Source organism: Medicago truncatula, chromosome 2, assembly GCF_003473485.1.
Source record: "Medicago truncatula cultivar Jemalong A17 chromosome 2, MtrunA17r5.0-ANR, whole genome shotgun sequence".
In the NCBI taxonomy this organism is placed as follows: Eukaryota; Viridiplantae; Streptophyta; class Magnoliopsida; order Fabales; family Fabaceae; genus Medicago; species Medicago truncatula.
In genome coordinates this window covers 37831368-37855425 of record NC_053043.1, presented here as the reverse complement: position 1 = coordinate 37855425, position 24058 = coordinate 37831368, and the positions used below count along the sequence as shown (strand labels likewise).

Below are 24058 nucleotides of genomic sequence, written 5' to 3'. Positions count from 1 at the left end.
AAAAATTAAGGATATAATTTTTTTTTTTACAAAAGCTAAAGATATAATATGAAAAGTAACGTCAATACTTCATTGATATTGTAAAGCGAAATATAATTTAAGATAATTTATTTCCCAAAACGAATATAATTTAGGACGGAGAGAGTAGGAGACATAGCCTTGACTTTAATGACTTTAATAAAAGATGGTTTAAAAGTAGACTCTCACTACTTATCAAACAAACAAGTAAACTCTCACCATTTGAATAAATTTTAATTAAATATTATATCTTATTTTTTTATATTATTTTTTACTAAAAATAATAAAGGTTCACCTTTGAGTCCTTGTTGAGAACTCCATATTAAAGCGTTTACTTAGAAAGGAGACATTTTTTTGAAGGAAAAGGTGTTCTTAACCTTCAAGTTATATAAAAAAGGGTTAAATATGTTTTTGGTCCCTATAAATATGTCAACTTTTCGTTTTAGTCCCTCTAAAATTTTCCTTCAACTTTTAGTCCCTATAAAGTTTTCAATCTTCACTTTTGGTCACTCTTTTAAAGTAAACTCATATGTAGAATTCATATTATTTAATAAAATTTTCCAGAAAAATTCAAAATATTATAAGAATGACTTCAAAAAAAATTAAGAATTTTTTAACAAAACATGAATTTAATATGAATTTTTATATTTTTTATGGTTAAAAATATTTAATTTGTGTTTTGTTAAAAAAATCTAATTTTTTTTAGGAATTGTTTTTAGAATATTTGACACATTTCTGCACAATTTCATTAAAAAATACAAAAATTAAATTAAAAATAGGGACCAAAAGTAGTGATTGAAAATTTTATAGGGACTAAAAGTTGAAGGAAAATTTTAGAGGGACTAAAACGAAAAGTTGACATATTTATAGGGACCAAAAACATATTTAACCCTATAAAAAAAGGATTATTCCCTTCCACTTAAATAATGACTAATCCATGCCTCTACTTCACATGTGTCAAAAACACGTAAAAATATATTATCATATTTACTCAAACGGAGCCATCTTAGATGTACTTACATATATATTGTCCTCGTGAACTTAACTCAATTGGTATGGATAATGTATAATATATGTAAGGTTCGGGATTCAAACCTCGACCACCACAAAAAAAAAAAAAAATACTTACATATTATCTATCGACAAGATCCTTACATCCACCACAACGATGCTTGAATACATGCTCTTATAAAATCTCATCCTTACTAACTAGAGGAATCGTCGTAGCTATTTTATTTATTTATTTAAAGGGTCTTGCTAATTAGTACTTTAAGGGCATTGATTAATAAATCATTTACTAGAAACTTAGGTTGTGTTTGACCCAACTTATGGTCAGAAGCAACTTTAAAAACAAAGGTAATAATAAGAACTTTAAAAATGAAGTAAAAGTTGTTTGGAAACTTTAGTTTTTTATTTTAAACTAAAGTTTGTTTGGTAACTTATGTACTCCTTTTTTTATTTTTTTTTATTTTTTACAAAATGATATATTAAAAAATTACAAGAAATTGATTTGTGATAGGAACATTATATTTATGATAATTTATATCTATGTATTAAAATTTTATTTTAGATTATAAATTCTTTTATGATTTATAAACAAATATCATGCCAAAATTATATATTTAAATTAATAATTTATTGTTTGAGATGTCATAAACACTACAACTCTTAAATAAGAAAAAAAAAAAATGGATAGTTATATTGCCTGTCATTATAAAAATAGAGTTGACGGATTGGAACTGTGAAGCAAAAAAAAAAAGTTGTAACAAGTTTTAAGAGTCCTCTAAAAAAATAAAGAAGCTTTGAATGTCAAACTCAAAGAAATAACAAAAGAAGGAAATATGTTCATGGTGGGATTCGAAACAGGAGTTGGAAAATGGCAAGGCGTTTAAGTTTGCCTAAAGTTCAATTTGTTGACTTCTCCTTTTTATGCTTTTCTTCTTTAATATTAAGTCACTTCTTTTTATTAGGAGTTTAAAATGAAATGTATTTGGCCCAACTTCTTCTTTAAAGAAAAAGAGAAGTTAAAATTAAGTCTGGCCAAACACTACCTAGTCTTAAAAATATAAATTTTTACTTTTATCTTAGCAATATTTACACAATTTTTAATGCAAATTTACTTATATTAGAGCTTTAATCAAGGGCATCTGCCAGCATTCTCCTTGTCTAAATACTCAGCACATACATTATTGTAGGCATATAATTGATTAACTATAACGTGATGAGGTGTGGTGTGAAGAGTGTTTTCTTGAGTACAAACCTTGAAAATGGTTTAGATCTCATAGTTCTCTGTAATGCTTTGAACTGATCAAGACATGTCATTCCATTTAAGGAATGTCATCATGCACATTTGACATCCAGATATTGTCGGGAACATATAAGTTATCAGATTTGTGGAAAAAAAAAACATCCATCTCAAGACCCCACTTTCAAACATACTTATGGAAATAAAATTGAAATCTAAAACCATGTTAATTCACATTTGAATTGATTGCTTACGTTCTATCATCTCCATGACTCTATCCCATGTCACTTCATTTTCTTGTTTATTTCATTATTTATTTGTCTTCTTCCCATCACTATAATTAATTTGTTTATTTCATTATTTATTTGTCTTCTTCCCATCACTATAATTAATTTGTTTATTTATTCATTTAAAATTACATGATCAGAGTACTTCAATAATGGATGGTCCAACCGATCTAAAATAAACTCTAATATGATCGAATTAGACTCAAGCGTTAAAGTTGATTTCTAAGGTGAGAGATATTTCTCGCTAATAAATATTTCTTCAGATTATATGACATTCAATGTGAGGTTTTATGATTATTGATTACATATGACATGAGAAGAACCAATTTTGTGACATATTGGTTAATTGTACACACGTAGCTCTTTCTCATATGTATCATCCTTTGCATAAGACAAAACTTGAAAAATGTGATACCTCATATGTATCATCCTTTGCATGAGACAAAACTTGAAAAATGTGTTACATTACAAAACATAGTAACCATACAATAGATGAAAAGATGGAAGAATCAATTCTCTGAGAAGAAGCTTGTTGTCTATAATGTAGGCCAACAGATGCCTGCCTACTACACAAGGCCTTTGACAGCAGCCTACGAAGTTATAAGTTAGTATAAGAGAGTTTTTTCTACCCTTTTCACCTGGTTCGGATTCTATCATCCGGAATATTTTAGGATGTTGGAGGGTATTTTTCAAACGTTTTTTTTTCACCTTTCGAATTCTATAATCTGAAATGCAAGAGAAACCATGAAGATGGGAAAAGAAACTACCTAATATTAATTAACTTGAGCTTATAGATCGACCAAAGTTTGGTTAGACTAAGCAACCGGTACACTCAACTTAAAATGTCTAAGCTTTGATTTATGGAGTTCAATTTTTTTCTCTTAGCCTTAGATAAAATAATGTGTTAGACATTGATCAGATTTTTCTATTTCTCTACACAATAAACTGGGATTTGAACCCCAGACTTTGCATATGTTATGCATTGTTCTTACCAACTGAGATAAGTTCACGAAAACCTACACAAGAATAATTAATACGTGGTTAAACTTTCCATAGATTTATTTTGACGTCACAATTTAGATTATTATGTTTCAAATTTAAACTGTATTCACAATTGTCATGCAATGTGAAAAGGTGGATACTTACGAAGACACTCTGTAACGCCCTAGTTATTTATTTAATTATTTTATTATGTGGAGTATGTATATATATTATTATATATGATGTTTGGTGGTTTATGTGGAGTATATGCATATATTTGTATATATGTGATTGTTGGATGTTTTATGTGGTGTATTAATTTAGTATATGGTTTATTTAATAATAATTAAAATAAGTATGAAATGGTAATTATTTTGGAGTTTGGGAAATAATAGGAGTTATTAGAAGTTATGGGGAGTTAAGTATAATTAAAGGGAGTTACATTTTGGTGGGAGGTTAATACAGAGAAGTTAGAGTAGTTTTACGTAGAAGCAGTTTTTGGGAGAAAGCAAGAGAGAACCAAGGGCTGAGCATTGCTGTGCATTTCTTCTTCAATTTCTAAGGTAAGGGTGGGATTTACTTCAAGATTATAGTTATTGAATTCTGATTTTGTGTTTAACAGAGTGTTGGTGAGAATTTGGGGAAAATGGGTTTTTATGATAAAATGATGATTTTGAAGTTGTAAGCTTGATTTTGGGGTTAGAATTAGGTTCTGGTTGCGTAGAACACTTAACTATGTATCTGTAAACTGATTTGGGGAGTGATTGGGAGAAAAATGGGATTTTTGGGTAAAACCAGTTTTCTGCCCGTACAGAAGTTCATCGCTCGCCTCGCGAGTAGCTGTGCTCGCCATGGCGAGTGAGCAACTTCATAGCTCGCCTCGCGAGCAGTCCAACTCGCCATGGCGAGTAAGCCCGGATAAAACTTGATTTTTGAAAAGTTGTTATAAGGTGTTTTGGGGATGGTTTAAGGTACCTAGATGATAATAAAGAGGAATGGTGGAAGTTTTAGGTTAAAAAGATGAATAGGGAACTTAGAAATGGAGTTTGAGTGAGAAAATGTCACTTTTTCCCGAGAGCACCTAATTTTCACTCGCCTCGAGTTCGCCTTGAACTCGCCACGGCGAGCTAGTGTTTTCCGTGAACTCGCCATGGCGAGCAGATGTGCTCGCGAGGCGAGCTGCTCAGTTCCTGATTGTTGAAATTGCTTGCTTGAATAATAATGGTTGATGTTGTTGTTTTGAGCATGGGTATATATAATCATGCATTGTTTTGGTTGATTGGAGTGCTGCATTACCGAATACTGATGATGGTTGATTGTATGCTATTTATTGAGTCATACATGTCATTTAAGTGGTGTCATATGGAGTTGCATTGCATGGTCAGTTGTATGTAGATATACACAGGTAGGTCCATTGCATATGCATAAAAACAGCGGTGAGGGCTTCGGTCCTGGAGTACTAGTTGCTCAACAGCGGTGAGGGCTTCGGTCCTGATGAATGCTTTAACCATTCAAAAGCGGTGAGGGCCTCGGTCCTGATTGGTACCACATGCATAATTGCATCTCATTAAGAAGTCTAAGATGGTGTCTTAGCAGTGGTCATGTCATTGCATGAGTCTTGATGTAATGATGATGTTGATGTTTGATATACATTCTTATATATGTGTATTCATTGTGGTCTTGGTGTATTGTTGATGTTGATGATATTATATACATTGTATACTACTTGTTAAGTGGATGATTATGATGATGTTGTTGTGATTGTGAATAATTATAATATTTGCAAGTGAACATGTTGAAGTTATAGGGTGTTAGATTCATTTGATGATTTTAATATCTATATTTATTGTTGTGAATCTCACCCCTTCTGCTTGAAAACGTTGCCCTTCCTATGGGTAACTTGCAGGTGATCCTGAGTAGTTGGTGGTGGCTCAAAGTCGTGTCTAGGGCTCTGATACGTGGGATGGGATTTATCTTTATTGTTATTGTTGCTTTTCCTTTCCATGTATCAAATTTTGGAACTTGTGGTGTGGAGCCTTTTATTGTCTTTGAACAATGTTGATGAATTATGCTAAGGCCTTTAATGCCGTAGGATGTTGTTGGATTGAAAACTTTTCCGCTGCTATGTTTTCATATTTTATCAAGTGGTTTGATTAAATAGTTATATTTTCTATTTAAGAATTTTGAAATTGCAATGTAGCATACCCGTTTGGTGAAATACTCTGATGATTATTGTTATTTATTTACTTTTGGGTAACGGGGTGTTACAATTTGGTATCAGAGCAGGTTGGTCCGTCCGACCAAGTAGTAGAGTCGTGTTGAGCCACCTAGGATAGAGTGTCAACTTTAATGTTGCTTTTTGTTGTTGTCCTGTTGGTTGTTTGTTGTGTCTTGGTATGAACTGGTTGGAGAATAACCATGTTCATATCAATTGCCTTAGTAAGACGGTGTACTTTCCTTCTGCTGGAGAAGAGAGTAAAGCTAAGTTTGAGACTACGAAGCAGTTGTAGGAGTTTTTGAATGAAGGTACTTCAGTGGTTGCTTTGACGGCGTCTTTGTCGGTGGAAAATCAAGCTGTGATTGATGGTTTACCGGTAGTGAATGAATTTCCAGAAGTTTTCCCTGATGAGATTCCTGATGTGCCACCGGAGAGGGAGGTTGAATTTTCAATTGATCTTGTTCCAGGAACTAAGCCGGTGTCGATGGCACCGTACCGTATGTCAGCTTCTGAGTTGGCTGAGTTGAAGAAACAGTTGGAGGACCTGTTAGATAAGAAGTTTGTAAGACCCAGTGTTTCACCTTGGGGAGCACCGGTGTTGTTGGTAAAGAAAAAGGATGGTAGTATGAGACTGTGTATAGATTACCGTCAGTTGAACAAAGTTACGATCAAGAACAGGTATCCGCTTCCTAGAATTGACGACTTGATGGATCAATTGGTTGGTGCTAAGATTTTTAGTAAGATTGATTTGAGGTCTGGTTATCATCAGATAAAGGTGAAGGATGAGGATATGCAGAAGACGGCCTTTAGGACACGTTATGGTCATTACGAGTACAAGGTGATGCCTTTCGGTGTTACTAATGCGCCTGGTGTTTTTATGGAGTACATGAACCGAATTTTCCATGCTTTTCTGGATAAGTTTGTTGTGGTGTTTATTGATGATATCTTAATTTATTCCAAGAATGAGGAGGAGCATGCAGAGCATCTGAGAATTGTATTGCAAGTGTTGAAGGAAAAGAGGTTGTATGCAAAGTTGTCGAAATGTGAGTTCTGGTTAAGTGAAGTAAGTTTTCTGGGTCACATTATTTCTGGTAGTGGTATTGCAGTGGATCCTTCAAAGGTTGATGCGGTATCACAATGGGAGACTCCGAAGTCAGTAACTGAGATCAGAAGTTTTCTGGGTTTGGCTGGTTATTACCGCAGGTTCATAGAAGGGTTTTCAAAGTTGGCTCTTCCGTTGACACGGTTGACCTGTAAGGGTAAGTCTTTTGTGTGGGATGCTCAGTGTGAGAGTAGTTTCAATGAGTTGAAGCGAAGATTGACAACTGCTCCTGTTTTGATTTTGCCTAAACCAGAAGAACCGTTTGTTGTGTACTGTGATGCGTCTAAGCTGGGCTTAGGTGGTGTTTTGATGCAAGATGGTAAGGTGGTAGCGTATGCTTCTAGGCAGTTACGTATTCATGAGAAGAATTATCCTACACATGACCTGGAGTTAGCTGCGGTGGTTTTTGTTTTGAAAATTTGGAGGCATTATTTGTACGGTTCCAGATTTGAGGTGTTCAGTGATCATAAAAGTTTGAAGTATTTATTTGACCAGAAGGAACTGAACATGAGGCAGAGGAGGTGGTTAGAGTTACTGAAGGATTTTGATTTTGGCTTGAATTACCATCCTGGTAAGGCCAATGTGGTTGCTGATGCTTTGAGTAGGAAAACTTTACACATGTCTGCTTTGATGGTGAAGGAGTTTGAATTGTTAGAACAGTTCAGAGACATGAGTCTTGTCTGTGAATTGTCACCCCAGAGTATACAGTTGGGAATGTTGAAAATTGATAGTGATTTCTTGAACAGTATCCGAGGAGCTCAGAAAGAAGATTTGAAGTTTGTTGATTTGATGACTTCTGGTAATGACACTGAGGATAGTGATTTCAAAGTTGATGATCAGGGTGTGTTGAGGTTCAGAGGTAGAGTTTGTATTCCTGACAATGAGGAGTTAAAGAAGTTGATTCTTGAGGAGAGTCACAAGAGTAGGTTGAGTATTCACCCAGGGGCTACAAAAATGTACCATGATTTGAAGAAGCTGTTTTGGTGGTCCGGTATGAAAAGAGATGTTGCTCAGTTTGTTTATGCATGTTTGATTTGTCAGAAGTCTAAGGTTGAGCATCAGAAGCCTGCAGGGTTGTTGACACCGTTAGATGTACCGGAGTGGAAGTGGGACAGTATCTCCATGGATTTTGTAACGAGTTTACCGAACACTCCGAGGGGGCATGACGCTATTTGGGTTGTTGTCGACCGGTTGACGAAGTCGGCACATTTCATTCCTATTAATATCAGTTACCCGGTAGCGCAGTTGGCAGAGATTTACATTCACAGTGTGGTGAAACTTCATGGTGTTCCGTCTAGCATTGTGTCGGATAGAGATCCGAGGTTCACTTCTAGGTTCTGGAAAAGTTTACAGGACGCTTTGGGTTCAAAGTTGAAGTTGAGTTCGGCTTATCATCCTCAAACAGATGGTCAGTCGGAGAGGACAATTCAATCATTGGAAGATTTGTTGAGGGTGTGTGTGCTTGAGCAAGGTGGAGCTTGGGACAGTCACTTGCCTTTGATTGAATTTACTTATAACAACAGCTATCACTCGAGTATTGGTATGGCACCGTTCGAAGCCTTGTATGGTCGGAGGTGTAGGACTCCTTTATGCTGGTTTGAGTCGGGTGAAAGTGTTGTGTTGGGACCGGATTTGGTGCATGAGACTACTGAGAAAGTCAGGTTGATAAGAGAAAAGATGAAAGCTTCGCAGAGTCGGCAGAAGAGTTACCATGACAAGCGAAGAAAGGATCTTGAATTTCAGGAGGGTGATCATGTTTTTCTGAGAGTCACTCCTTTGACGGGTGTTGGACGGGCTTTGAAGTCGAGGAAGTTGACTCCTAAGTTTATTGGTCCGTATCAGATTTCAGAGAGAGTTGGTACTGTGGCATATAGAGTTGGTTTGCCACCACATCTTTCGAATTTGCACGATGTGTTTCATGTTTCTCAGCTTCGGAAGTATGTTGCGGATCCTTCTCATGTGATTCCGAGGGATGATGATGTGCAGGTTAGGGACAACCTGACCGTTGAGACTATGCCATTGAGGATAGATGACAAAAAGGTGAAGTCCTTGAGAGGTAAAGAGATACCTCTTGTGAGAGTCGTTTGGGGTGGAGCGACTGGTGAAAGTTTGACTTGGGAGCTGGAGAGTAAGATGCGGGAGTCGTATCCGGAGTTGTTTGCTTGAGGTAAGATTTCGAGGACGAAATTCTGTAATTTGGGGAGAGTTGTAACGCCCTAGTTATTTATTTAATTATTTTATTATGTGGAGTATGTATATATATTATTATATATGATGTTTGGTGGTTTATGTGGAGTATATGCATATATTTGTATATATGTGATTGTTGGATGTTTTATGTGGTGTATTAATTTAGTATATGGTTTATTTAATAATAATTAAAATAAGTATGAAATGGTAATTATTTTGGAGTTTGGGAAATAATAGGAGTTATTAGAAGTTATGGGGAGTTAAGTATAATTAAAGGGAGTTACATTTTGGTGGGAGGTTAATACAGAGAAGTTAGAGTAGTTTTACGTAGAAGCAGTTTTTGGGAGAAAGCAAGAGAGAACCAAGGGCTGAGCATTGCTGTGCATTTCTTCTTCAATTTCTAAGGTAAGGGTGGGATTTACTTCAAGATTATAGTTATTGAATTCTGATTTTGTGTTTAACAGAGTGTTGGTGAGAATTTGGGGAAAATGGGTTTTTATGATAAAATGATGATTTTGAAGTTGTAAGCTTGATTTTGGGGTTAGAATTAGGTTCTGGTTGCGTAGAACACTTAACTATGTATCTGTAAACTGATTTGGGGAGTGATTGGGAGAAAAATGGGATTTTTGGGTAAAACCAGTTTTCTGCCCGTACAGAAGTTCATCGCTCGCCTCGCGAGTAGCTGTGCTCGCCATGGCGAGTGAGCAACTTCATAGCTCGCCTCGCGAGCAGTCCAACTCGCCATGGCGAGTAAGCCCGGATAAAACTTGATTTTTGAAAAGTTGTTATAAGGTGTTTTGGGGATGGTTTAAGGTACCTAGATGATAATAAAGAGGAATGGTGGAAGTTTTAGGTTAAAAAGATGAATAGGGAACTTAGAAATGGAGTTTGAGTGAGAAAATGTCACTTTTTCCCGAGAGCACCTAATTTTCACTCGCCTCGAGTTCGCCTTGAACTCGCCACGGCGAGCTAGTGTTTTCCGTGAACTCGCCATGGCGAGCAGATGTGCTCGCGAGGCGAGCTGCTCAGTTCCTGATTGTTGAAATTGCTTGCTTGAATAATAATGGTTGATGTTGTTGTTTTGAGCATGGGTATATATAATCATGCATTGTTTTGGTTGATTGGAGTGCTGCATTACCGAATACTGATGATGGTTGATTGTATGCTATTTATTGAGTCATACATGTCATTTAAGTGGTGTCATATGGAGTTGCATTGCATGGTCAGTTGTATGTAGATATACACAGGTAGGTCCATTGCATATGCATAAAAACAGCGGTGAGGGCTTCGGTCCTGGAGTACTAGTTGCTCAACAGCGGTGAGGGCTTCGGTCCTGATGAATGCTTTAACCATTCAAAAGCGGTGAGGGCCTCGGTCCTGATTGGTACCACATGCATAATTGCATCTCATTAAGAAGTCTAAGATGGTGTCTTAGCAGTGGTCATGTCATTGCATGAGTCTTGATGTAATGATGATGTTGATGTTTGATATACATTCTTATATATGTGTATTCATTGTGGTCTTGGTGTATTGTTGATGTTGATGATATTATATACATTGTATACTACTTGTTAAGTGGATGATTATGATGATGTTGTTGTGATTGTGAATAATTATAATATTTGCAAGTGAACATGTTGAAGTTATAGGGTGTTAGATTCATTTGATGATTTTAATATCTATATTTATTGTTGTGAATCTCACCCCTTCTGCTTGAAAACGTTGCCCTTCCTATGGGTAACTTGCAGGTGATCCTGAGTAGTTGGTGGTGGCTCAAAGTCGTGTCTAGGGCTCTGATACGTGGGATGGGATTTATCTTTATTGTTATTGTTGCTTTTCCTTTCCATGTATCAAATTTTGGAACTTGTGGTGTGGAGCCTTTTATTGTCTTTGAACAATGTTGATGAATTATGCTAAGGCCTTTAATGCCGTAGGATGTTGTTGGATTGAAAACTTTTCCGCTGCTATGTTTTCATATTTTATCAAGTGGTTTGATTAAATAGTTATATTTTCTATTTAAGAATTTTGAAATTGCAATGTAGCATACCCGTTTGGTGAAATACTCTGATGATTATTGTTATTTATTTACTTTTGGGTAACGGGGTGTTACACACTCAATCTCCGAAGTCAATGAGAGATTTGAGTTATACTAAAGTAATGAAATGGCTTAATAGCAATTTTCGCCCCCTAACTTTTACGAAGTTGCGATTATGACCTCCTAAGAAAAAAATACAAAATCACCCCCTAAGTTTTGCAACTGTAGCAGTTTTGGCCCCCAAGGCCAATTTTTGGTAAAAAAAAAAAAAAAAAAACATGTGGCACCTCACTTAGGGTGCCACGTCAGCGTAGACCGAATCAAAATTGATTTTGGGGGGCCAAAACTGGCACAGATGCAAAGCTTAGGGGGTGATTTTGTAGTCTTTTTTCTTAGGGGGGCAAAATCACAACTTTGGAAAAGTTAGGGAGTTAAAACTGCTATTAAGCCTAATGAAATAGTACCTTTTCTAAGTTGTGGTTTTCTTCATATGATGGTCTTGAAATATACAAAGAGGTCTAGACCTAAAAACTAGTACATGCCTGCACCTAAATCATGTCATTTATGTTTGAGAGGTTAAACAGTTCAACTGATTTAAGATAAGAGATAAAGAGTTGGAGGTCATGTGTTCAAACACGAACAAATGAGTAAATATTAATCTAAGAACTATTGATGTATATTTCCAAACAACAATGCATGCCATCATTGAAACTTAAAATATTTTTCAAGCACCGATCACGATGGACTATTTACGAAGATGATCTATGTTATAATTTACCTCTTAGAAATTTTACATTGAAAAAAAAAACAATATTTAACTTTTAAAAGGTTGAATATTTGAATTTTAAGATAAATAATTCTATATTAAAGTCATTAACATGTATGTTAGCATTTGTCTAGGAATAAAATCCAAGAAGTAAATTATCCCCTATGCTATGCATGTGTTTTGTTTTTAGTACGTTTCATAACATCACTTTCAGTGATGCCTTGTGAAAGTCATGTAGTTGATGTCAACTATTTTCGTGTCTATTTGTAATACACTGCAGGGAGTGTTTGGCTTTCCAAGATGAATGTTGAAAGCAGCAGCCTGCTGTGCAGGTGGTACATGCCCATCATGATTTTGTTTACTCAGCATCATAAAATGTTCAAGAAACATATCTTCAGTTTTTTGTGGGTAATGTTAGATTCGTCCTTATATATATCACTCATCCTCTAATGACAAATTATAAATTTGCGTTTCTTTTTAGAGACAAATTACTTATTACCTTTGCAACAAGAAACAGATTTCACAATTTATGGTTAAATAAATATTATGGATGAGTTTGCTTCGGAGTTGTCAAACGTATCCATGTTTGTTATAGAGGATTGAAAAAACTTTTACCACAAACAAATTATACCCAATAGTAGTTTTTTTCTTCTTCCATAATTATTATTCCTGAGTGCTAGCTAAATGTGGAAAACTTCATTCCCATTAGACGGGAATCAATTGACTTCGTAACTTAACTTCCAATGTTTTATCATTTGTGATTATTATTTTTATGTTTTTAGTTATTTCAAAAAATTATTCTCAATTTTTAATTACTATCCGAACATTTTTCTTGAACTTCCCTTGGAAAAGATTCATATCACTATATTTTTAGGAAAGTTAATCCTCAGAATATATATTTTAAATCCACGAAACAAACACACCCTAATAGTTATTTATGAGAATATTTTGGATCCACAAAACAAACACACCTTAATAATCATTTGTTTCCCTCTCATACAAAAAATCTTCAAAGTCCGCGGATAAATAACTAAATCTAACACTAATACCAAATTGACAATCCAAACACTATGTCACAAAACTTCATCCACCCTAGGTTTAGACTTTAAGACTTTGTCTCCGAGTTTGAGGGAAAGAGAAGGGAAGGTTTTAGAAAAAAAGGAAGGATCAAGTACAAGAAATAGAAGTCTCTAAGAGGGAAGAACTTTTGAAGTTCATTTTTCTTCACTAGAAAATTGTATGGACAAAACTTGGGAGCATTTCGTGAAGTTCTTTTTCTATGGTTATTATGTAAACTAACCATGATTTTCTAAAATCTATAATATTCTTAAAGTTTGTTACAAAAAAAAAATTGTATTTTTGTGCATTAAATAGAAAAACAGTTTTTTTTTTTTTTTTGAGGATTTATATGAATTTTTCATAAAATTAAAAATATATTACTCATAAATATTATAAACATTAATTTATCATTCTTTAAAAAATGCTCTTTGAAAAAATGTGAAAAATATATTACTTATTAATTTATCACTTCCCAAAATTCCCCACTCCAAACTCTCAAAGCAAAGTAAAAACACGGGGCTTAACCAACATCTAATTAGAAGTTACTCGAATGGCTAAGAAAATTATATTTTTGAAAAAATTGCGAAACAAAATAAGGATAGAGAAAAGAAAATGAAATAAAATTACATATTCTTGGAAAAAAGTGTAAAATTCTTCAACTTTTTTTGGTTGAATAGAAAATTAGAAATGAATTAGTGTTTAATTACTCTAACTCTTACACTGTACACCCTTATAACATTTTAAACAAGAACACACTTAAGGTGTGAGAATAATGCACCGTTACAAAATGGGAAAATCTTGAGGATCATGAAGCACTTACAAAGAAAATAACATCTACCTCACACCAAATGGACTAGTGGAGGGTTCTTCCACAATGTGTCATGTTCAACCTATATCATGCTCCAATAGACCACCAACCCTTCGGATTTTATTATACTCATGAATAAGACATCCTGAAAAGTATCCCATAATCGATTAATATGGCTAATTATTTGTCAGGATCAACACAGCAATGTGGACACAATTTAGACAATTTATAATGTGTTGTCTATTTTTTTTTTTTTAATAAAGAAAAACAACTTTCATTATAAAAGAATAAAGAAAAAAAGGTACAAAATCGTCGAAAAAAAAAAAAAAAAAAAAAGGTACAAAATGTACCAGCAAAAACAAACACTTTGGTAACAAAACTAAATCCCAGCAAAACCAAAAAAACAATACCCCACAAACATTACAAATTCCCCACACTTTAGAAACCAACCAACCAGCAACAGACAACACAACAATACACAATAAAAAGCAATCATAATGGATCTAAATTCAAAAGCTAGACAACCGCAAGCAGAATCAAATGGCAAGACCCTTTCCACCAATTATATCACACCTATATCAACCAATTTATTTTCAGTAAAAAAACCTATTTATTTCTCAAAACCAAAAGGCAGCTATGCACTCCAATGCTTATAATGTGTTCTTGGAAGGCTCGTTCTTAATTACAAATCACTGCTAAGAGGAGTGTCAACATTGAAATTGATTTAGAGGAGTGTAATTTCTGTACTCAACTATTTGTGGGATGTAGGCATCTGGGATGTCTACCTTATTGTTCTTGCATAAGGATTTGTTTATCTGACTAGAGGATCATAAAGTATAGTGCTAAAATACATATTTCCGATCTGTATCTTAGGAATATCCAAGACCATGAAGTCAACTAATTTAAATATTAGTTACAACAGATAACAAATCCTGTATGCTGAGCTTAGTAAGACACTTTTGGCATAACTTAACATAGTTTTTTTGTATCAATCCTCTTTCATGATCCACATTTCTTAGGTTTTGTTCAGGAATTTGGAGGGAAAGGAAAGGAAGAACTTTGAGGATAAAGGAAGTAAGGGGAAAGGGTGAGTAATCCCCACATCCTGCATACCATTTAGTTTTTCCATTGGACTAAAACCATCCAATATGAGAGAATACAAAACAATGCATTGGGGAAGGGCTTCGGAGGATTTTGAATAAATTTTCTAATCCATTACTTCTCTCTATAATACTAGCAAAATTTTAAAAAATTAAAATATTACTCATAAGTATTTTCTTCCCACTCACACCCACTTCAGAAATACTCTCCCCATAAAAAGGGAAGGATTCCCCTATCTTTCTCTTCCCTTCCCCTCCTTCACTATAAAACACTCCCCTCCCTTTCCCTCCTAACTTCCAAACAAAGCCTTAGCTAAATTTGTTTTCACCAACTTTAGCGCTTAACAAGGGTTGGGTTCTGCCTAACCAGCCAGCCAGTCATCCTGGTAGAATTAGTGCAGGGTGGGCTGAACCTAAACATTTTAATTCAAAGCTACCGGACCAAACGACCCAACCTACTCAGATCAGAGTCATATTGGGTCTGACTTCTGTGTCTGATATCACGCTACGGAAGCTTATTTATATAAGTGAATCTTGTAGAAAATAGACTTATCTCATAAAGAATAAACGTTGGGCATGGGATCTAATAAAGAGATGAGGGTAAGAGAGGAAGGATACCGGGACAAGTCTTGCAAGGTAGCAGAACAGGGAGACTCATAATCCATGTAGTCACAGTTCAAGATCTTTGCACAAAAACAATTTCCGAGCAATTTTTACACTGACACTTTTGGCCATTTCACAAGCAGTAACACCGTGTGAGTCATCAAAAATGCTGTCTCTCTGTCATGGTGGACGGACGGACAACTCAACTACAACACTCTAGGGGTGACAGGCGATAGTGATCGGTGTGCAAGAGAGAGATACGAGGTCGGAGAGTGTATCTGTCAATTGTGTGCATACAAGAGTGCATGAGAGCAAGTGAGACTGGTCAAAGCGCACACAAGAGGAAGAGAGAAGCCCAGAGTACTGGGTTTTTAGGGCCAGAGTCGGTCAAGTCACATCATAAGCACACAGTCTGTATGCAAATGTAATTGTTAATGTTGAGGAGAGTTCTAATTTCAGTAAAGTAGGGTTCATATTTTTATTAATAACAAGTATGTGAGATTGGGTAGGCTTGGTTTTAGCGAGTTGAAAATCATAGAACCTGACACCCGATCCAATGAGTACTGTTCCTGCATATTTGGATCCGGCTTTAAATGGATACCAACCTAAACCGGTTATGTGGGTGGGTCAAGCTAGGTTAAGCAAGTGAACCCAACCAACGAAAAGCCCTCACTAGGGGCCTTGGTAATTCAGGATTGTAAGCATCGCCATCATAATTAAAAAAATGGACTCAATATTTATATACACCGCAAGTTCCTGACTTTGCATCAAACCTTAAGTTTGAACCCAAATTTGTCAAATTCCCAAAAGATATTTCAGCAAGATATTTATTGACATTTAAAATCACAAAGCCCAGAAATTGAACATACTCCAGCAAGGTTGTACCAAGTAGAGCTTCTTATACTCATTCAGCAAGAAAATGGAAAAATAGGGAATCAGTTATGCTAAATTAACCTTGACAAAAAATTTATCCAGATTACAGCTTGATTATTTGTTGCTTACTGCTACTAATATGATGCAGCCATTCAAATCAGGTTATCTTCATGCTAATGTATGTTCCTATAACACAGATTAACAGACTATAGATCTGTGTATAAGCAATAAATTATCAAACAACAAAATAGTAATCTTTCTGTAGATTTGGAAGGAACATGGTGGGATTGTATATAATATTTGAATCACTGAATCAGTGAACTTGAATAAATACACAGGGAAGAGATGAACCTTTAAATATCAGCTGACTAGCCAGCATAAAGAATTACAGAAATTTAATCAAACACCAACCCAATCAAACATTAATATTTTTCTTATTTTATGGGGAAGAGTTTAGAGGCAAATATTTGCAGAGTCAGACAGTTATATAGCCAAAACAGAACTCGGTAGAGAGAATAAACGGAACCATCAATTTTAATGAAAATAGGAAAAGAAACAAGTTTAGGGGAATTCATAGTTTATTTTATTGCATATTGAATTACCAAAGGTGAACACTGACCAACATGCCCCTTAACTTGCATTTTGAGGTTAAAATGTCACCATATAAGCAAATTTAAAGCAAGAAATAATGCAAGGAAAATATCTGTTTGAGACTTTCAGCAATATACAAACATTTTTTCATGAGTTTCTTAAGAAGTTTCAGTTTTTGGCTTCCCAAAATTTTGTAAATACATGATCCTACATCCCTTTTGATATTTCTTCCCCACTGATGGCCATTAGTCAAATCCTCAAGTCTCAACCTAGAGAAAACCATTAATATTTGATGCATCAGGCTAATACTTTGGAAAAACATTACCCTACTCAACCTTAGTTATGTTATTAATTCCAAATGACATATTGAAATTAAGACACTTAAAGACGATCTACCAGAATTTCTAAATAACTACCTCTACTCATTCGGAATAAACAATAAAATGAGACACATTCCACTCTGTACAGTAAATCAACAATGGTTCCCCTTTGAGCAACCATAATGTACTATGCATAAAATCTGAAGTTATTTTGAAGTCCAAGATTACATTCGATCGTTTATAGCAGACAACTAAGGTGAGATTTAGCATATAATTCTGAATATTACACTCAAGTAATGAAGTCAAATTAATTTATTAATGAACTATTATAATAATAAGGGGGAGCCTTGGCGCAACGGTATAGTTGTTATGTGACTGAAAGGTCACGAGTTCAAGTCGTAGAAACAGCCGTGTGTAAAAAATAGGGTAAGGTTGTGTACAATACACCAAATGATGGGACCCCTTTCCGAAACCTGTGTATGCGGGAGCTTTAATGCACCTGGCTGCCTTTTGTATAATGTTATAATAATAAGCAATTACAATATATTCATAAATCTTAAGTTTTCTTCAACCCTGATACTCTTTCCACAATGGTTTTATATAGAGGTCCATATCGCAACTGCAAACCGTGTTACTGTGATTTAAAACCTTGTTTTCCAATACAATCCCAAAATACTCACAAGTCTTGCAAATACAAATGCCTGCAGTCAGTTTTTGCAGCATTCAGCACAAAATGTGGACCCTTCGATCTCGATCCAGCGAGTACAGTCCACGGTAGAGCTGAATGCGTGAATGCCGCAAAACATAGTGCTGAATGCAAGAATGCCGCAAAACAAACGATTGCAGTGATTCTGATATGTATAACTATCCATTTCCAATAAAGCAAAAAATGAGAAATATGCATAACCTAATCTAATCTAATCGAAGTTTCACATTCACAATCAAAGCTAATATCACATCTAAAAAACACAATTAATTTTATTCAATCATATATTCATTGCAAAATCATAACAACAAAAAATTAAACTACAAAATCCTAACCTTATTTGAGAGCTTTATGAACAGCAACAGAATCCGACGAATTTGGAATCTCTGCAACTACCTTGACTCCCTTCTGCTGCTGCTGTTGTTGGATAATTGACTTACTTTCGAACTCGCGCCATTTGTTGATTGCAACGGTGACGGCCACTGAAACCGTTCGTAACAGCGATGAAATTCGATACAAATAAGAGAGAGAGAGAGAGAGAGAGAGAGAGAGAGAGAGATTGGATTACCTGCGGCGCCGACGAAGTATACGAGACGCATGAGTTTGGGTCCTGGTGGACCGGAGTATTCTTCGCCGGTCATGTATCCGCCGCCGGTGAAGGAAATGTTCCTTATCAGTTTTCTGTTACTCACTGTCTTCGCTGTTCGGGTTGAAGTTGTTTGAAAATGCAACTCCACCTTTCTGATGTGGAAAATAAGAGTTTAATGATAGTACACCGTCGGTGTAAAACCATTTGAACATAACAATTGTTTTCTATTTTTATTTTATTTTTTATGAAAGTTGTTTTTAACCGACAATGCACCACTTTTCTCTTTTCTGAAACCAAAATACACCACTTTTAAACTCTTCATAATAATAAGAGAAATTAGTCACTTTAATTTCTGAATGGGAAATAAGTAGTCACTTTAGTTCATGAATGAAAAATGAATAGTCATTTTAGTTTCTGAATACAGAGAAAATACAAAACAGTTCATGAATGTAGATTCTGTTAGTCAATTTTAGGGACTAAAGTGATTAACGGAGTATACATTCAGAGACTAAATTGACTAAGAAAGTCTGCATTCAAGGACTAAATGGACTAACAGAGTCTACATTCAGTGACTATTTTCCAATTTATCTGCATTTAGGGACTAAAATGACGATTCCTTTCCTATTCGGGACTAAAGTGACTAATCTCCCAAATAATAACTATACAAACGTGGGGTGATGGACATAATAATGAATTTTACTTAATGTTAGTGTAAAACTATTTTACAATGAAGGTGCATACTCTTTAATTCTAGAAAATAATCATGTTTTATTTTTCATAAGGAATTTTTTTTTTAGATAGACGAAATGACAAAGCTATTATAAACTCACACACATAAGTGGAGGTATCAGGAAACGAACTTCGGTCATGCCATCCGGCCTAATAATTTCGACATTTTGCCAGTTGAGTTAGGACTTTTGAATTTATAAGAAAAATTTTGTTTGCTGAGTACGTTGAAAATAAATTTTACAATTTAATTAACACTAATGCTATTTCCTACGAGGAAAAATCCACGAAAGCCACGAACAAGTGTAATGCACTGCACATATAGTATTTTTTTTATTTACAAAATAAAAACAAAAAACGGGTGTTTGGTGGAAAACAAGGGGATGCTAGCCTATTCTTGATTTTCGCTGAAAAAACTTGTCGTGGTATTAGGCATTTCCCTTTAATTTATAAACGTAGTCTAACTAAAAAATTTACATCAAATAAAAGGTTAATGCTAGGGTGACATGTGAAAAGTCTCGCATGATGAACGAGTTATGTGAGTTGTTCGATTAAGGATTTTTTTTTAGGGACGGATTAGTAGTAAAAAAACAGGATTCTCGCATGATGAAAGAATTGTGAATTACAACATTGGGTTAAATCAATTTATGTGCACTGTTCACATTTTTAAATGACTTTTTGCAGAAATATTTAGAATATGGTAAGAATCTCTTCCATAAAAATTCAGAATTTTTTGCAAAAAATAAATTAAATATCAATTTTTATGCACCAACAAATTTAAAGAAATCATTTTTAATTCATCCTTTTTTAAAAAATTCTAAACTTTTGCAAAAAAGATTACTATAATGTACAAACATGACTGGAAAAAAAAAAAAGAAATTTCGAAAAGATACATATGAGTTGACATAAAATCAATGTCAAAAAAATACTAGCTCAAAATATTTAAAGAATCATTGTTTAAAGTAATAATTTATAGGGAATAAAAACAAAATATAATATACTTATAGGGATCAAAAACTTATTTAACCATGTCATAATTCATATGTACATTTCTTAATGAAATCAATGAGGGTGATGGTTCTCGGTGACAAGAATATATGCCTCCCCTAATCTAATAGGTTAGGTAGTGTTTAGCTTATTAACGAGAACTATTGTTTGACCTTCACAAAATACATTTTTATATAGATGTAAAGAGTTTTAAGTTGCAACCTATAAACATCTGATTAAGTCGGTCTAAATGATGAAAACTTATAGAGATATTCTATAGAAATCACTTGAGTGTCAAAGACTCTAACTAAGGTGGTTTCCAAAAAAAAACACTAATTAATGATTTCCTTTCCTATATATAAGCCTATTACTAATTTGCTTATTTGTATTTCAATATTGAAAATATTCATATTCCTTGAATATAAGGAAAATCTTATCTTGTGATCCAAGATATATAGGACATGTGTCAAGATAAAAAATATATAGGACGTGTGATTATGGCCATCTTCCTATTGTTTACACTGAAATTTAGTAAACAATCTCTGGTTTCAAAATATTTACTTGCAAGATCAACCAGTAAATCTTAAGAGCATATTGTGCTTTATTTATCTCTTTAGAAACGTGATGTTTGTTCTTGAAGAACTTTGATAAAAAGCAAGAATAAAATAAAAAGGGAATCGAATTCAACCCGGTTGAATCCAATCGAAGTATGATGCGAATGAAAGTAAATGAATTACTCAAAATAAACAAGTAAATTGCAAAAACATTTAAAGAAATGAATTGAAATTGCATTGACTGAATGTAAGTTGGTACTCATATTCATATATTGCAACTTGTGACTCGTTTATCGCTTCCATACGGATAGTTTGAGCGTAAATTTTTAGTACGATTGAATTGTGACCCGTTTTTCATAAGAAAAACTACTATTTATACAGATAGGGAATAACTACCTAGTTTGAAAACTATAACTGCAGAAAACTACCTAATCCTAGTCATACGATCTAAATATCGAATATAGCCGTTGGAACACTTGACCTTATCCGGAAAAATAACTGCTTTCGAGATCCCCTCTCCCATCGAACAGAAGCGCGCGTCTTCGATTCTCTTCCAAGGAGCGCAATTTCGATAAAAGATGCAAGGTCAATTCTTTTCCATAAGGTCAACACTTTTGACCACATTAAATGATACCCTTTTATAAATATTGGCCAACACCTATACACCTATAAATACATGTTACTTGGCCTATAGTTTGTGCACAAGCTCTTCACTAATTTTGACATGTCTAACATGGTTGCAAAAGATAAGTACAGATCTATTTTGCATGATGAAGCTGAGAACATCCATTGGAGACATGGTGGCCCTCCCACATATGGTCTTGTCAACCAGCTCTTTGAAGAAGGAAGGACCAAAGTGAACCACCACACTCTCTTAATCTTATCCCTTCTCTTCCCTCTTAATTATATCATGATCTTTCTCAATTTTGTATCAATTTTTTTAGGTATGGCCAGAAGGATCATTGGAGGAGACAGTTCAAAATGCTATTAAGTCATGGGAGATGGAACTCTCACACAAGATCCGGTTGCAAGATTTCAAGACTATTGTCCCTGAAAAGTTTAAGCTCTTTGTTAATGGTAATTAAGTACATGTATCAAATTTGTTTGGTATCCATCTTTTTCCATAAGATAATTTGTTAGATATTTTGATTTCATGAATTAATTGAGGCTGTGATTTTTTCTTTACTATTTGTTTGATTTTTTTATAAGAGACTATTTTATTGATAATTCGAATGGATCAATTTTTTTTTACATATGTGTATTTTTGTTGTACCATGTATCATCATCATAAACTTTACTTATAAAGTTCCATACAAAATCTCAACTTTAGTCGCTTGGAGATTTCCAATAAAATTAGAACAATACAAAGATGATCAACTTTGGCCCTATTCACTATTGCTTCAATTTTGGTGGGATTCATTAGATCTGAAGCTAATAGAGATCATACATGTTTTTTTCAAGGGACCAAATAGGTTATTGAATACTTAATTTAATTTTGTATGATTGTGCTTCATATATTGGGAAAAAATAGTACAATATTAAGAAATTTTTTGAACTAATGATGAAAAGTTAGAGACTAAAAACCATAAAACACATATAATTCCATGATCATGTGTTAGAAACGTCAAAATTGAAGATTAATTCCGTTTTTCTCGGTAATTAATTTTTTTTTAATAGTGAATATAATCAAAATTCTTCCATCTGTAGGCAGGGATGGATTAACTGCAGAGGAAACTCTAAGCTTAGGAAGTTACAACGCATTGTTGAAAAGTTCTCTACCAGAAAATTTCAAGCCATACAAGTCAAATGAAGAGACTTTTGAATCATCTCATGAAGTCTTCAAATCAGCTTTTCCAAGAGGATTTGCATGGGAAGTGATTAAAGTTTATACAGGACCACCTGAAATTGCTTTCAAGTTTAGGCATTGGGGATTTTTTGAGGGTCCTTTTAAGGGACATTCCCCTACCGGAAAGATGGTCCAATTCTTTGGTCTAGGAACTCTCAAGGTATTTTTTTTTTTTTTTTTTGAAGAACTCTCAAGGTATTTATTTTATGTATGTTTCTATTATTATGTGAATTCCAAATGTTGACACAACCCAAAAGTTTAACAATTCCTTATAAAAACAAATTTTTCATTATAAAACAAATGTTTGTACCATACATTTTTTTTAAGAGCAAATGAGATATATGATATATTGTTGCAAATTATATCTTTTAAATAATTTGAAGAATAATCAAATTATCACTAATTAAAATGGTATTAATGATTATTTTACACTTTGTTTCAAAAGGATTTGAATTTTGTCAGCTTAACACGTCTAATTAGTTTACAAATTATATTCTCGTGAGCTTAACTCAGTTGGTAGGGACAATGCATAATATATGCAAGGTCCGGGGTTCAAACCCCGACCACCACAAAAAAAAAAAATTTGACAAATTATGTCTAATGATACTCTTGAAGTTAATCATCATCTCTAATGATTTTCCATCAAAATCTAAATCCCTCAATAATAGATTTCATATTTTTTTTTAAATCTCTTTTATAATTCTAACTATTTGATTATCATCCATTTTACGCTACATTATGAGTTTTTATTTCTTACATTACATAGAAACAACTTTTTATCACCTTTAAATTTTGGGATTTGATATATAAGTATATCACTATCATGACTAATGAGTAATATTTTTTAACATAGGTGGATGATGCTTTGAAGGTTGAAGAGGTAGAGATTTACTATGACCCAGCAGAGTTGCTTGGAGGCCTTCTAACAAGTGGAGATGGCACCCAAATTTCAGCTTGTCCTTTTTCCAATTAATGAGTTATATATTTACTATAAAGTTACAACTGAATAATAACCTTTGATCTAGCTGTATTTCTAGAATAAATCAATGGGGTAAAGGGATTAAAAACTATTTCCATTTTGTGATAAAGAAACGTGGCCTAGTAATTACACCATATAAAAATGGATTAAGGACAAATTGAATTTCTTTTTTTGATAATAAGATGAATTACTTTCTTTCTTTCTTTTTACGCTTTTCATGGAAAGCTTTGAGAATTTCATATACCAAAGTCATGTGCTATGTTTAGCTCCTGCCTCTTTAGTAGGGTCGGTTTAGTTTTTTTTCTTCATCAAGAAAATACATCTAAACCAATAAAAAATAATTTGATTGAGTTAGTTTGGATTTTATATTTTTTCTCACGAAATTCTAATAAAATCAAACTGATGATGATGAACAAGTTGATGAATTGGATTGATATTTTTCAAACTTTCAACAGTTATATTAAAAAAGATACAC

The 24058-nt window shown here is 34.0% G+C and overlaps 2 protein-coding genes across 3 annotated transcripts; one reads left to right on the top strand and one right to left on the bottom strand.

Annotated features, from left to right (window-relative positions):
- Window positions 1–13506: 13506 nt before the first annotated feature.
- On the bottom strand, window positions 13507–18662 carry LOC11407247 (uncharacterized). Of its 2 annotated transcripts, none has more exons than XM_003596285.4 (3): window positions 18471–18659; window positions 18238–18384; window positions 13507–13854 (listed from the first exon to the last, which is right to left on the bottom strand). In XM_003596285.4, exons 1-2 carry the CDS (start codon window positions 18541–18543, stop codon window positions 18239–18241), a joined length of 219 nt encoding a protein of 72 aa, XP_003596333.2. In that variant the 5' UTR covers window positions 18544–18659; the 3' UTR covers window positions 13507–13854; window position 18238. The 2 variants fall into 2 exon arrangements, with proteins under 2 accessions (XP_003596333.2, XP_024631779.1); XM_024776011.2 differs by lacking the exon at window positions 13507–13854 and adding an exon at window positions 16972–17145 and having other exon boundaries at window positions 18471–18662.
- A 2761-nt stretch (window positions 18663–21423) lies between these two features.
- LOC11405275 (pathogen-related protein) lies at window positions 21424–23785 on the top strand. Its single transcript, XM_003596284.4, has 4 exons — window positions 21424–21614; window positions 21703–21835; window positions 22466–22764; window positions 23458–23785. Exons 1-4 carry the CDS (start codon window positions 21483–21485, stop codon window positions 23575–23577), a joined length of 684 nt encoding a protein of 227 aa, XP_003596332.2. The 5' UTR covers window positions 21424–21482; the 3' UTR covers window positions 23578–23785.
- Window positions 23786–24058: the final 273 nt, after the last annotated feature.

Coding starts and splice junctions, on each gene's coding strand:
- LOC11407247 (XM_024776011.2), bottom strand. CDS start 18,543: ATGACCGGCGAAGAATACTCCGGTCCACCAGGACCCAAACTCATGCGT. Junction 18,385..18,470: donor ATACTTCGTCGGCGCCGCAG/GTAATCCAATCT, acceptor GAACGGTTTCAG/TGGCCGTCACCGTTGCAATC.
- LOC11405275 (XM_003596284.4), top strand. CDS start 21,483: ATGTCTAACATGGTTGCAAAAGATAAGTACAGATCTATTTTGCATGAT. Junction 21,615..21,702: donor TTGAAGAAGGAAGGACCAAA/GTGAACCACCAC, acceptor CAATTTTTTTAG/GTATGGCCAGAAGGATCATT. Junction 21,836..22,465: donor GTTTAAGCTCTTTGTTAATG/GTAATTAAGTAC, acceptor TTCCATCTGTAG/GCAGGGATGGATTAACTGCA.